The sequence below is a fragment of the Hippopotamus amphibius genome, chromosome X, assembly GCF_030028045.1.
Source record: "Hippopotamus amphibius kiboko isolate mHipAmp2 chromosome X, mHipAmp2.hap2, whole genome shotgun sequence".
Lineage (NCBI taxonomy): Eukaryota > Metazoa > Chordata > Mammalia > Artiodactyla > Hippopotamidae > Hippopotamus > Hippopotamus amphibius.
In genome coordinates this window covers 32,528,048-32,540,607 of record NC_080203.1, presented here as the reverse complement: position 1 = coordinate 32,540,607, position 12,560 = coordinate 32,528,048, and the positions used below count along the sequence as shown (strand labels likewise).

At 37.3% G+C, this 12,560-nt stretch overlaps 1 protein-coding gene across 2 annotated transcripts in view; it reads left to right on the top strand.

Moving 5' to 3' along the window:
- Window positions 1–11,756, top strand: part of IL13RA1 (interleukin 13 receptor subunit alpha 1) — a 56,755-nt gene extending 44,999 nt beyond the window's left edge. Inside the window, exon 11 of one of the 2 annotated variants that reach the window (XM_057719164.1) lies at window positions 9,279–11,756. In XM_057719164.1, the coding sequence (XP_057575147.1) occupies window positions 9,279–9,371 (93 nt within the window). In that variant the 3' untranslated portion in view covers window positions 9,372–11,756. The remainder of the gene's footprint in view (window positions 1–9,278) is intronic. The other variant, XM_057719165.1, reaches the window with a different exon arrangement.
- Window positions 11,757–12,560: the final 804 nt, after the last annotated feature.

The window sequence follows — 12,560 nt, the reverse complement described above, 5'->3', positions numbered from 1 at the left end:
ACAAGGGTCTTTGCTCTTGTAATTATTTCTTTAGGAATCCATTTTAGGGAAATAATCCAGCAGTGACACAAGGATGGTCAATGCAGCATTTGTTTCTAAAATGAAAAATTAGAAACCAAGGAAACATCAACAATCAAGAATAAGTTTTTTAAAAAGTTAGGTTTTCAAAGCACTGAATGTCTTAACAAAATACTTATGATGTAAGTATAAAAACCATATCATAAATGTGTAGTGTATTACAATCCTAGTTTTGTTTTTTTTTTGTTTTTTTTTTATAGTTGTGGCACATGGGCTTAGTTGCTCCATGGCATGTGGAATCTTCCCAGGGCAGGGCTCGAACCCGTGTCCCTTTCATTGGCAGGCGGATTCTTTACCACTGCGCCACCTAGGAAGTCCGCAATCCTAGTTTTTATAAAAACTGCATCAATATATACATAGAACAATGAGTGGAAGGAAATGGGTCAAAATAATCATCTCTGGGCAGAAAGATTGTGGATAATTGATATTATTCTGTCTCTACCTTTCTGAAATTTCCAAATTGCCTATAATGAGCATGTATTACTTTTATAATAAAAAGAAACCCTGTGCAAGTCATTAAGGGAAAAGAGAATATTGTGGTCATCCAGGTCTGTGAGATAATAGGGATTTGAACTTAGGTGGTAGCAGAGGAGATTGATGCAAGAGACATTACTAAAGGAAACTCATTACAACTCAGTGACTCTGTGTGGGTGATGAAAGGTGGCAAGAGTAAAAAATAATTTCAAGGTTTCAAGCCTGGGTGATAGAGTGAATGATGGTAACATTGACAGCAAAATCAGATCAATTATCTTTGTCAGAGATGGGAAAATTGCTTTTTTTCAATTTGCTGTCTAGAGGATAATACGTTGTCCTGATGAGTCAGATAATTCTGTAATTTAGTGAGGCAGATACACTGACAAGATAGACCACTAGAAGCATAAGATGTTTTTGTTTGTGGTGGTTGCAGACCATTAAGTAAAGTCAGTGTTTAAAACTAAAAGTATAATAAAAATGCCAGACAGGGTACAGGGTAATAGAACAAATTTCCATGTTTGCTTTTTAACCAAATGAATAATCTACTTTCTCCACATGGCAGCAGTTCTTGCAAATTGAACTGCATATGCAGCAGAAAGACTACTCTTTTACTTCTAGAATCATCAGATTATGGAATGAATAATTATGGAATGAACATTGCCCTAGAGGTCATCTAATGAGGTGTATGTTTACATGTTTAGTTGTCTTTAATTATAAATTTTCAAAACTGTAGATTCTAGTCCAACCTCTCACTTTAAAGATGGGGACTTTGGGGGCCATGGAGAAATTTCTCAAGGACTGTCACATAGAGAGAGAATTGCAGAACCTGAAAGAGAAGCCATTGTAGCCCAAAGTTACCAACTTCTAATCCCAAGAAATAATCCATGCCCTTTCTAAACACTTTCTTCTTCCATGCTGCACCATCAGTAGTGGTTCTTAAAAAGTGTATTTAGGTGTGGCCACCAATAAATTATATCTTCTGTAGTTTTCCTTAAGGTTTCTAGTGTTTTGACAATGTTTTGTTCATCAGTGTAGTAACGTTTTGGCCAACAGCTTTTTTTTCTCTTGCTTTGCTGTTTGCCTTTTCTGTGTGACTAATTGGGCTGCTGGCCATATTTGGGGGTGGGGGGGGGGGCTTTGCAGAGGGAATTGCTTCTCTTCTGCATCTGCATTTCTTTTTCATCCATAAAGTATTATCTATTCTTCCCCAGCTTCTTGGAAACCAATTATATTTTCACTACTGTGCCAGCTTTGAATTCCTGATAGGAAAGCAGATTTTTAACTTGGAATTGACTTCCAAATACTGCTGAATTTTTTTTTTTGACTTCAGTATCTATCTTTAAAAGCTAAGATCACTTTCCTACATAGCCAAAATAGCATGGCAGCACTTTAAAAAGTATTAATTCCTTAATATCATCTAATACTCAGTCCATATTTAAATCTTTCCAGCTGTCCCAATTGTCAGGAGACAGATAATATCCAGTTGTCTCATAATTAGTTATCGACCACTAAATTTAAGGTCATAGTAGCATGTCCCCTCTTGCCATCTACACGTTTCCTCCCCTTGCCACCTGAAGATGACCTGTGTGGTGTTATGTTAGCACCCTGTCAATTCTTCAGCTTTTTATTGGCGAATTGGTATCCTTGCTTCAATCAATAATCTCATTAGCGGTTGTGAAATGATGATTTTTCACATCTGTCATTTAATCTACATTTATAAGCTGACACTTTTCTACAAAGCACTGCTTTCAGTCATCAACTTAGGCTCCTTAGCTTTTCTGTAATTCGGTTTCTGCTAGAAAGGCAGGAAACATGTTTAATTCTTTCCTGTTAATTATCAATTTTTAAAGTGGGGGTTTGCACTGATAGCCACCTCAAATGGTACCAAATTAGTCCCCTCCACACCACACTCAACAACTTCTTTTTAAGCTGCAGTGATTTTAAGGCATGGGGATCTACAATTCATATTGAACAACTTTCTATTGTGAATGCTGCTCTGCAGAAGATGGGGGCACATAACCAGTTGACTGTTCATACAAGGCCAGTGCTTGGTGTGATGCTTAGGTGTGTGAAACCCACTTCATCTTTGTGGGCAAGTCACCGTGGGAAATAACCAAATCTTGAAAGTACTCTTAAATTGAGACTTGATGTTCCATTATTCTATGACTTTTGTTTCTTTAAAAAAAATTGTATATACATATATGTATTTTTCTAGGATGACTAACAACTAAAAGCCTGTGCTCACCACCCAAACACTGATTTTTTTTCATCTAGGATGTTTTTCATCTTTGGCCATTATCTATTGTTGATTATTTCATTTAAAAAATCGGCAGGGTAAGAATTGAATTATGGACTGTAATTTTGTGGATTTATTTTTTTTCTGCAAGTAATTTTAAAATTAGACTGACATATAATTCACAAAATTAAATAATAGATCAGAGCCTGTGCTTTTGTCCCTTTTACCTTACATGGACATGTTCCTTGAAGCAGTGCTCAGGTAAAGGCCCCGATGCTGGTGATGAGTGAAAATGAGAGTAATCAAAGTTTCAGGAATGAAAAAAGGCAATTAAAAAAATTAACGTAGTCTTAGAAGCCATTTCTGCTGCAGTGTTCTGATTGCTTTTTTCCTGTCCAACACAGCTAAGCATTGGGTCTAATGAGCAGAAACCAATGAAGTAACATTCAGGGTGCATTTTTAAAATTAAAATAATTTTTCTTTTAAAAGAAATATATATTTATTGTAGAGAAATGAGAAATAAAGGTAACCAAAAGAGAAAAATTATTCTTAATCCTATCACCCAGATATAATCATCTTTAAGGTTATGAGAACAACCGAGAGAAATGGAAATACAGTCATCTTGGTATCTGCGGGGGATTGTCTTCAGGACTCCCTCGGTTACCAGAATTCATGGATGCTCAAGTCCCTTATATAAATGATGTAGTATTTGCACATAACCTATACATATCCTCCAGAGGGCTGACTGTACTTTTATTGGTAAATGGAATAGTAGTGACAACAATAATAATAGCAGTTCATACTTACTGAACTTTTGCTATGTGTCAGACACTTTTCTAAGCACTTCCTTCATTCACTTGTCCCCATCCTGCAGTAGGTATTCTCTCTACTACACAGATGCAGAAAATGAAGCACCAGAGGGATTATGTGTAACTTGCTTGAGGTTACACGGCTGCTACCTGGCAGAGCTAGTATCTAAACTTAACTAACAGGTGTTAGAGCTGGGATCTGAACCCAGGCATCCTGATTCTCCAGTCCACACTTTTAACAAATTATATTATATACTGTGTTTTAATAAAATGCTCATATTTATCTTTATTTGAGTTTAACAGATGAGAAGGAAACAGGTGGAACTGAAGGAATTTCTGAACTTTTGACCAACTATAAAATAATTTTTAATGATTATCGAAAACAGCAATTTTTCCATGTGTTCTTCCCATTCCCTCCCCATTCTTAAAGTTGTCCAGGATCTTCATTTCCAGTGCATAAGGTCGTTATATACTATATTGTCTCCCTATAGGCACTCTTTAGTCTTAATTCTGTATGGTATGTATTTGATGCTAACCCACAATCTTTACGTTGATGTCTCTTCCAGTCATTTTGGTTTTTCAAAGCTCCAAAAGTTTTCTCAGGAAGGATTCATGGGACTAACATTTCCTGAATTATTTGCATATTGATGGATTTTCCTGCATTAATAATTGAAAGTGATTTTAGCTAGATATAAAATCCATGCCTTACATGTTCTTGCCTTGGGTATCTTAAATATGTCATCCATTTTCTTCTGGCGTAAAATGTTGTCAGAGTCTGCTGACAATATAATATTCTTTCTGTATTAAAACACTTGGTCTTTTTTGCCTGATTGTCAAAAGATTTTTTCCTTCAAAGTCCAGTAATTTTACTAGAATATGTCGGTATTAGTCAGTCCTTCTGGGTTGATTTTCCAAGGTATATAGTATGCCTTTTCAGTATGTAGTTTCAAATCTTTTTTAAAAATTTCAGTAAAAATGTCTTCACTTATAGACTTTGTTATTCTTTTCCCTTATTTTCCTTGCCTGTCTTCTATGTTTGTCACATCCTTTTGAATAATTTTCATCTACCTTTACTTCTTTTTGATTAAAAAAATCCTCCTTTTCATCTCCTGTTTCTCTTAAGGTATTATTTGTTGTGTTTATTTGCCCCTGTGTTTCCTCTAGCTAGTCTTCATTTCTGAAATGATTATTTTCTTTTACTTCTAGTTGTTTCTTGGTTTTTACCATGTCATTTCTGAGTTGTTGTTATTCTGAATTTTTATATTCGTCAATATCATGCACATTTTTCCATATCACATAACTTTTAAAATTAATTAATTAATTTGTTTATTGGCTGTGCTGGGTCTTCGCTGCTTCACAAGGGCTTTCTCTAGTTGTGGCGAGCGGGGGCTACTCTTCGTTGCGGTGCGTGGGCTTCTTATTGCCGTGGCTTCTCTTGTTGTGGAGCACTGGCTCTAGGCGTGAGGGCTTCAGTAGTTGCAGTTCTCAGGCTCAGTAGTTGTGGTTCACGGACTTAGTTGCTGTCTGGCATGTGGGATCTTCCCAGACCAGGGCTTGAACCCGTGTCCCATGCATTGGCAGGCGGATTCTTAACCACTGTGCCACCAGGAAATCCTCACATAACTTTTTCTTAATATACTTTCGCTAGTTTTGAAATATTAGATTATAATTTTTATCTGTTTTTTTTTGTGGACATCTTTCTGGCATCTTTTAATCCCGTAAGAATGTTATTCTGTTGCTTGTTTTTGCATGAAGTTAGTTTCCCTGAAGTTTTAAAAGGAGGCTTGATTTAGGATCGGTTTTTTTTTCCTATTTTCATGGTTATAGAGTTCCAACTTCTATTATTTTTGACAATTTTTCAAAACTGTAGTGAATTCCTTTCTAAAATCTGGCTCTGCATGTTCACCCCATCTACTTTTATCTGGACTTTCTATTTTGTGTCTCTTGTCTCTGTCCTAGCCCGTGTGGAGTCTGTTCCTATCAGTTTCTCTTCAGAGTGGGACTTTGCCCAAGAAGGGAGCTTTGGATGGTTTTGAGGGCCCATAGGGCCCAGGTGGCTCTCAGGCTGTTCCGTGGACTCCTTGCATTTATTTGGTCACTCTTTTGACAGTGCAAAGCCCTGCCAGACTCACTTATTGTTCATAAATTAGCTTGCTGAAGTTTGAGTGAGTTGTTCTAAAATTCTAAGACCTATCAGATGCCCCGCTGATTGCCTCTCCATACTCTCCCATAGCTAATACCATTTTGTTTTTGTAGTATCTCTAATTTGTCCCTGCGCACTTGTATTTCAGGGTTCATGGGGGCATCACTTTCATCTGGTCTTGTTGCAGATTGTGTCTGTGGATTTTGGCTTTGCTTTCCTACTTACGCTACCTACCTTTCCTACTTGGGGTTTTTATAGTGGCATCTGGGGAAATGCAAAAGCTATGCTGCCATCCACTACCTTCCTCATAGGATTTCTCTGGAAACTATGGACCATGGGCCAGCTCCTGCCTGCCAGTTGTTTGTGTACAGGCTGCAAGCTGCGAATGGTGTTTATATTATACTTTTAAGTAGTTGAAAAACTCTAAAGAAGAAAATTATATGAAATTCACATTTCAGTGTCCATAAATCAAGTTTTGTTGGAACACAGCCATGCCTATTCATTTACATATTGTCTATACATTTTAAACTCTTTGATTGTTATTGACAAATTGCCATCCAGAAAGGATTTACAGGTTAAATATCTATTAAGGATACTGGTTAAATAAATTATGGTGCAGTCATGCAATGAAATATTATATAGAGGTTAAAGAAAATGAGGTACGTCTGTTTTACTGAGGTAGTTCTATTTTACTGATGTATAAAAATATATAATATATGCTGTCAAATTAAACACTCTGTTTACATATCTAGGGTATGATTCCTTCATATGAAGGGAATGATGGCATTAGAATACACACACTTAAATATTTCACAAGAAGCATTGATTACAACGAGGTTGTATTGACTTACATGCCAACCAGTAGTATGTCTCAGGGGTTGTTTGGCCATGCTTTTGCCCACATGAATGTATCTGATTTTTTTTAAAAAAATTCTTCCCAATGTGATAGATGAGAAAAGGGCATCTTGTTTTAAATTTACCTATCAAATTTTATATTTTTTCATGTGTTCACTGGCTTGAATTAATTCTTTTGTGAAATTGTTGTTCATTGTCCATTTTTGCCCCGCAATATTTGTCTTTTCCTTGGTGGTTTGTAAAGCTCTTAATATATCAGTTAGTAATCTTTTAGTTTGTCATCAGTGTTTGCCTTTGTATTGTATTTAGGGTGATTCATGATGTACAAAAGGTTTTTTATGCAGTCAAATCTTCCTTTATTTTTTTAGGTATAGAAAGCCCTTTCCAACTACAGATTTATATAATTGTTCCTTAACACATTTTCCCAGGACTTATTTGGTTTTGGTTTTTACATATAGGTCTTTAATCCTTAAGGGGTTTATCCATGTAGGCTGTGAGGTAGGGTTTCACTTTATTTTTCAAATGTTTAGCCAGTTGTCTTAGTACCATTTATTGAATAAGACATTATTTTAAGATTATATAATTTTCGTAGATTGTTTTTTATTAGAAGTCTGTGCATTTCACATTTTTAAAAAATTAGGTTTGTTGATTTGATTTACATACCATAAATTTTACTCTTCTTAAGTGTACAGTTAGAAGAGTTCTAGCAAATGTATGCAGTTTTGTAGCCACCACTCCAATCAAGGTATAGAAAATTTCCATCATCCCCCCAATTTCCCTCATGTCCTATTGCAGTACACCCTGTTCCCTGATGCTGTACCCTTGCAACCACTGATCTGTTTTTTCTGTCCCTAAAGTTTTGCCTTTTCCAGAATATCATGGAAATGGAATTGTGCAATACACAGATTTTTGAGTCTAGCTTCTTTCACTTAGAATAATGCATTTAAGACACACCCATGTTGTTGCGTGTCATTGCTTTTTCTTGCTTAGCAGTAATTCATGATATGGCTGTACCACAGTTTATTTAACCATTCACTTGTTCAAGCGCATCATGACTATTCCCAGTTTTTGGCATTTATGAATAAAGCTGCTATAAACATTCATGTAGAGGTCTTTGTGTGGACATATTTTCATTTCTCTTGGGTTAATACCTGCAAGTGAGATTTCTGGGTCATGCAGTAAGTACATATTTTTAAAAGACATTTTATTTATTTATTTGGTTGCGCCGGGTCTTAGTTTTGGCATGTGGGCTCCTTAGTTGTGACATGTGAACTCTTAGTTGCGGCATGCGTGTGGGATCTAGTTCCCTGACCAGGGATCGAACCTGGGCCCCCTGCATTGGGAGCACTGAGTCTTATCCACTGTGCCACCAGGGAGTCCCATATATTTTGTTTTCTAAGAAACTGTCAGACTTTTCCATGGTGGTTGTGCTATTTTACATTTCCACCAATAATGTATGAGAAATCCAGTTATTCTGCATCCTTATCAGCAGTTGGAATTGTCAGTGTTTTTTATTTTAGCCATTCTACTAGGAATATCAGGGTTAAGTAATTATTTAGAATAATTTGGGTATTTTAAGCAGTGTTTCCCAACTCATCTCTCCATACATTCTCTAAGACTGGATCCTCCTGACTTGCTGAGTCCATCTCCAGTTGCACAACCTGAAGCAGCTGAATCGTCATTGTTGCTTGTTTCTGTTTTTCCTTCTTTCCATTTCCTCTTCTGGGCTTATAGAACCAGAAAACAGCAGAGCAGAAAAGGAGCTTACAAATAATCTAGTGCAGGGATTGGCAAACTTTTTCTGTAAAGAGCCAGATAATAAATATTATTGGTTTCTCAAGCCACTTGGTTTGTTACAGCAACTCAGCTCTGCTGTTGTAGCATGCAAACAGCCATAGACAATACAGAAACAAATAGGAGTGGCTGTGTTCCAATAAAACTTTATTTACAAAAACAGGCAGCCTGCTGGATTTGGCCCTTAGATGTAGTTTGCAGTCTGTTGGTTTAGTCTAAACTTTATTTTACAGATAGAGGGGACTGAGCTCACATTTCACCCTTTCCTTTGACTTGTAAGGAAGGAAGGCAAGGACCAGGATATTGGCTTTCACCATAGGAGACACACTTAAATTGAGTTCAGGATAAGCTTACCTTATATGTGTAATTCCCTGTTCTGGTAAATGATGTTACATGAAGCTGTAAATGCAAGATCTTTCAAAACTTTTAACTGCGCTAAGACTTTTGGGACATTTTATATATTGCCATTCACCTTCACGCCTTTTTGAGCCTATTAATCTCTGGAGCAGCGGTCAAATTTGAGTGGTAAAAAAATAAAGATAGAAACCGTTGACGTAAGAAAAGCATGCCACTCTTTTATTCTTCTTCAAAAGACTTTGTTTCCAATTTTGGAGGTGTCCACCTTTGTTTATCTTTTGAGATAGCTATTTAATATCACAGAACAATCCCATGGTTTTTTCACCTTTAATGTTAATTTCTGATTGTTTTGTTTAATTACTTGTTCAGATAGATGAGGATTCTTAGGTCAAAAAAAACCCCAAAACAAAACAGGAAAACATACACTCAGGGTTCCATGCACACAGACCTAAAAATAAGCACTGGCTGGGAGTACTCAGGGAAAGAACACTGTTTAGAAAAGTCATCATGTGTGTTTTTTCTTCCCTTCCAGCACTGGAAGAAGTACGACATCTATGAGAAGCAAACCAAAGAAGAAACTGACTCTGTAGTGCTCATAGAAAGCCTGAAGAGAGCCTCTCAGTGATGGGGATAATTTATTTTAACCTTCAATATGACCTTGTGAAGATTCATTCCGTGTTCCATTTGTTATCTGGGAACTTGTTAAATGGAAACCGAAACTACTGGACCCTTTGAAAACAGGCAGCTCATAAGAGCCACAGGTCTTTATGTTGAGTCGTGCACCGAAAAAACTAAAAATAATGGGCCCTTTGGAGAACAGAGTGGAGTCATTCTCGCTGAATTATAGAAGCAGACATCTTTTGCGAAGGCTTCAAACTAGGGGACAAAAGCAGAAAGTGATGATGGCAGTCGCATTAATCTTATCAAGAGTTGTGGCAACTTCCTGAGGGACCTATGCCTTCTTTGTATTCTTTGTCTCGAATAATACCAACAAATTTGATTTGTAGGAGAACTCACTTGGGGTGCAAATGGTAAAGTCAAACTTGAGTCAAAGAGAACATCTAGCAAACAAAATTGGTAAAATCTGTTGTCTATTATTTGGGATCCCATTGAGTAATGGCTGTGGCTATTAAAACTCTTTAATAGTCTGGAATCTTCATCCCCTTCAGCTTTCTTTCTGCTTTGAAAGACCCAGGCATCCATGTTGGCTGTGACTACAGAGAAAGCAGAGGAAGCTTCTTCACTGAGATCTTTCAAAGCCACTTGCAGGCTTTTAAGGGCAGTAGAGGCAGAGTGACTTATTGGGTATTAGAGTTTTAACAACACAGTGTCTAATGGTGAATTGTTTTTTCTTCACCTTTGCTACTCAAATCAAGTATTTACTCTGCGTCCAGATTGTGCTAGGCCCCCAGGTGTAAGGCACCGACTCCCTCAAAGAATTCACATTCTAGTTGGGGCACCTCCGTTCTTTCTCCCTACCAGTCATTTTCCAGACCTTTCAACTCCCCACTTCCCACCCCGATTTCCCCTTTTGCATTCTCCCTCATTCCCTTCTGTGTATGTAGTCTTTCACCTGTCATTAGCAGTTAGAATATAAATCTGCTCACCACACCTAGAGGAGCAGGGATGAATTTGCATCTCAGGAAAAGTGTGAGTAGACTGAGAAACAATGACTAATTCTTGCATATTTTGTAACTTCTGTGTGTCTGCATTTATTTGAAGGTTTTCAGCATTTACTGTTTCTATATGCATTTTCGAAACAGAAAAGAGGTATTATCTTCACCTAGAACTTTGCTATTTGCCTGAGAAAAAAAAGAATAGTTGTGTCTTTCTCTTTTCCCTTACTCCCACAAATGGTTATTACTAGGTTTTGTTTCTTATATTCATAACCAGCCATCCAAGCCTCCAACGTTTGTTTGTTTGCTTGCTTGTTTGTTTTTGCACATTAGGGCTCCATTCTCACCCATCCCCACACCGTATCCATACCCTCTACTTCTGCTTCCTCCATATTTAAAGTATGGAAATGAGATGTCCCCCTCCATTGTTTCTCTCCTCACACACATAGACTCAGATTACTGGTAGGAACTTGAGAGCTCTGTATCACAAGTTCTCCAAACATTCATGCATTGAAATTAATAAGATAATGCTACTTCCAATTCCTGCTCTTAGAGGAAGGGAGATCAGACATCCCTGCTCTTTATAGGTTTGGGCAAAAGTGGCAACATGCTTGCCCCACAGTGGAGGAGCACTGTGCCCTGGCTTTCCTGAGGAAATTGGGGTTTGTGGCAATGGCAGATGTCAAGGTGTTTCCTCCCCGTGCTTTTATATTTGAGGTCAGATTGAGGCAGGGATTTCCATTCTGTCCTGTTGTTCTCTAGAAAGAATATGTGGTTTTCCTGCATAGGGATGGGATTATTTCCTAGGCAGGTCTTATATTTCTGGGAAACAAAACACCTAAATGCCTCACCCAGAGCCATTTTTCCTGTCATCCTATTTAGGTGGCAGTGGGAGGAGGGGATGCTTTGATATTCTGATTACCCAAGGAACTACAGATGGCAACAGTCCTGCAGCCTGGGAGTGGGAAAATTGTATTTTGTTTCCATCTTGCTCTTTTAGCAGTAAAATAGTTGAGGGAAAAGTGGGCAGTGAATTATGGGAGTACCTATGGCTGTTTTATAAATGCTGAAGAGTGATCCCCAGGTCTTGAGAGCTCTTGGAAACTTTAATACATCAGTGGAATTCCCACTACCTGTAGGAAACTAGTAGATTCATGTACTATTTTATGTCTAACCTTTATGGATTTTTTTCTCCACATATCTAAGGAAACCCACTGTAAGGATGGTCATTCTTATTATTTCATTCAGATAAGTGTTTTCTTCATCTGGTACTGAAGGAGTACGTGAAACAATGTTAACATTTTTGGTAATGCCTTCAACTGGGGATCATTTTGTTTAACTTCTTACAGAAAAGCTTGAGCAAAATAAATATTGTCTTTTTGTATGTCACCAAATGTTTTCCTTTGTCCTATTTTGGGGAAAGTGTTGTGAGGAGTGGGCGGCAGAAGAAATTGGAGTTAAAAGAATATAAGTTGGGGGAAAAATTCCAAGACAGCTATTTTATCTTGCAACCATTTATCATAAGCTTCCCTACTATTCTCATCATGCCTGTGTTTTCTGATAAAGGCTTGCACTTGGCTTAATGTTAGCACAGCCTTTGCAAACAGTACCTAAAGGGACATAAGTATTTGCTAAATCACTGTTCTGACAATTAAGGGAAATGGAGAACTGGTACTTTCTAATTTTACACTTCAAATAGAGTGCAGTGCACTTAAGGAGACTGTCATGGTATATAATGATGAGGGACCTCTAGTTATGGATTAATCACATAAACAGGTTAGATTTGAGACTTAAGAAAATCAGTTTTCAATAGCTTCCCTCTTAAGAGAGGGTAATGTAGTTTCATATTTTCTGTAACTACAGCAAAATGGTTTGAATGTCAAGGAGGGTTTTTCTCATTTGTAAAGTTCTAGGAGTGTGTCTTTAGCCCGACATTTGTTAATTACCGTGCATCTTTCCAGGATCCAAGCCCTAGGGTATATGGGTAGGGGGTGCTGATCTTGGTCAGGTTACTTCTGTAACTATCTAAAATGATCAAAGAAGATTCTGGAAATCCATCTTCTGGTAAGTATAGTTTTGTTTTGAATAAGAAATTGCCTTTTGATTCTCAACACATCAACATGCTGAGTATTATGACAGAAAACACTTAACTGAGGACCCTTGAGACTGTATATCAGTATGAGATCTATGGAAAACAA